This window comes from Sinocyclocheilus rhinocerous, unplaced genomic scaffold (assembly GCF_001515625.1).
Source record: "Sinocyclocheilus rhinocerous isolate Xijiao unplaced genomic scaffold, SAMN03320098_v1.1 C36178446, whole genome shotgun sequence".
In the NCBI taxonomy this organism is placed as follows: Eukaryota; Metazoa; Chordata; class Actinopteri; order Cypriniformes; family Cyprinidae; genus Sinocyclocheilus; species Sinocyclocheilus rhinocerous.
Genome location: NW_015775112.1, coordinates 1 through 881, shown reverse-complemented (window position 1 = coordinate 881; position 881 = coordinate 1). Strand labels below are relative to the sequence as shown.

Below are 881 nucleotides of genomic sequence, written 5' to 3'. Positions count from 1 at the left end.
TGTTATTACTTTTTTATAAGGATGAAATTGTACTTTTAAATCTGGGTTTGCAATCTAACCAAGCTCAATTTTACACATGTCTTCTTGTGATCTCCAGACTGAACTAGTTGCCAAGGTGGAGAAGATGCGTCAGAGCATCCTGGAGGGTCTGAACTTCTCTCGGCCACCCCAGCTGCTCGCATTCCCCCCTCCACCTCCACACGCAATGCCTTTCTACCCTCCCAACAGCACCTTCTACCCTCCACCTCCTCTGCACCCACTGCAGGGTAGAGGCAGGGGCATGCCTGGTAAGAATGATCGTTAGACTGGTTGGCAAACATAAGCAACATATACCAAACAGCTCTTCATTAGTAATTGATTATTTTGTAGCTTAGTTGTGAAAATGTTTCAACAAAAATCATAATACCACGTAAGTCGTGTTTATTCCTAGGTTGTAAAAGTGGGAAACAAATCACTGAGTGGTTTTGTGAACTTGGTCAATCGATTCTTTGCAAAGATCTGACTTAAAATACAGTGCACTCTTACATGTAATTAGCTGAAGCAGCTGAATCTGTTTGATTGGACTTTTAAGGATGAAGTTGCTTCAGAGTTATTAAAGTTATGTTGTTCATTTCTTTCCTCTCAAGTAGGACTTCAAGCCATCCCCTCACAGGGTGGTAAGCTTGAGATTGCAGGCACAGTGGTGGGTCAATGGGCTGGAAGTCGTCGTGGAAGAGGAAGAGCCTCGTTTCCCATTCAGGTGGTGTCAGTTGGTGGACCAACCAGAGGGTAAGCAATACATTTTCAATAGTATTTTAGATAAATTGTTTATAGATAAATTCTCGCAATGTAATGTATGCAATTGTCTGTCCTGTAATATCATGTTTATAATCTTAAAATAC

At 41.4% G+C, this 881-nt stretch overlaps 1 protein-coding gene across 1 annotated transcript; it reads left to right on the top strand.

Annotated features, from left to right (window-relative positions):
• Positions 1-76: 76 nt before the first annotated feature.
• Positions 77-810, top strand: LOC107735616 (constitutive coactivator of PPAR-gamma-like protein 1 homolog). Its single transcript, XM_016547244.1, has 2 exons — positions 77-287; positions 630-810. Exons 1-2 carry the CDS (start codon positions 77-79, stop codon positions 770-772), a joined length of 354 nt encoding a protein of 117 aa, XP_016402730.1. The 3' UTR covers positions 773-810.
• Positions 811-881: the final 71 nt, after the last annotated feature.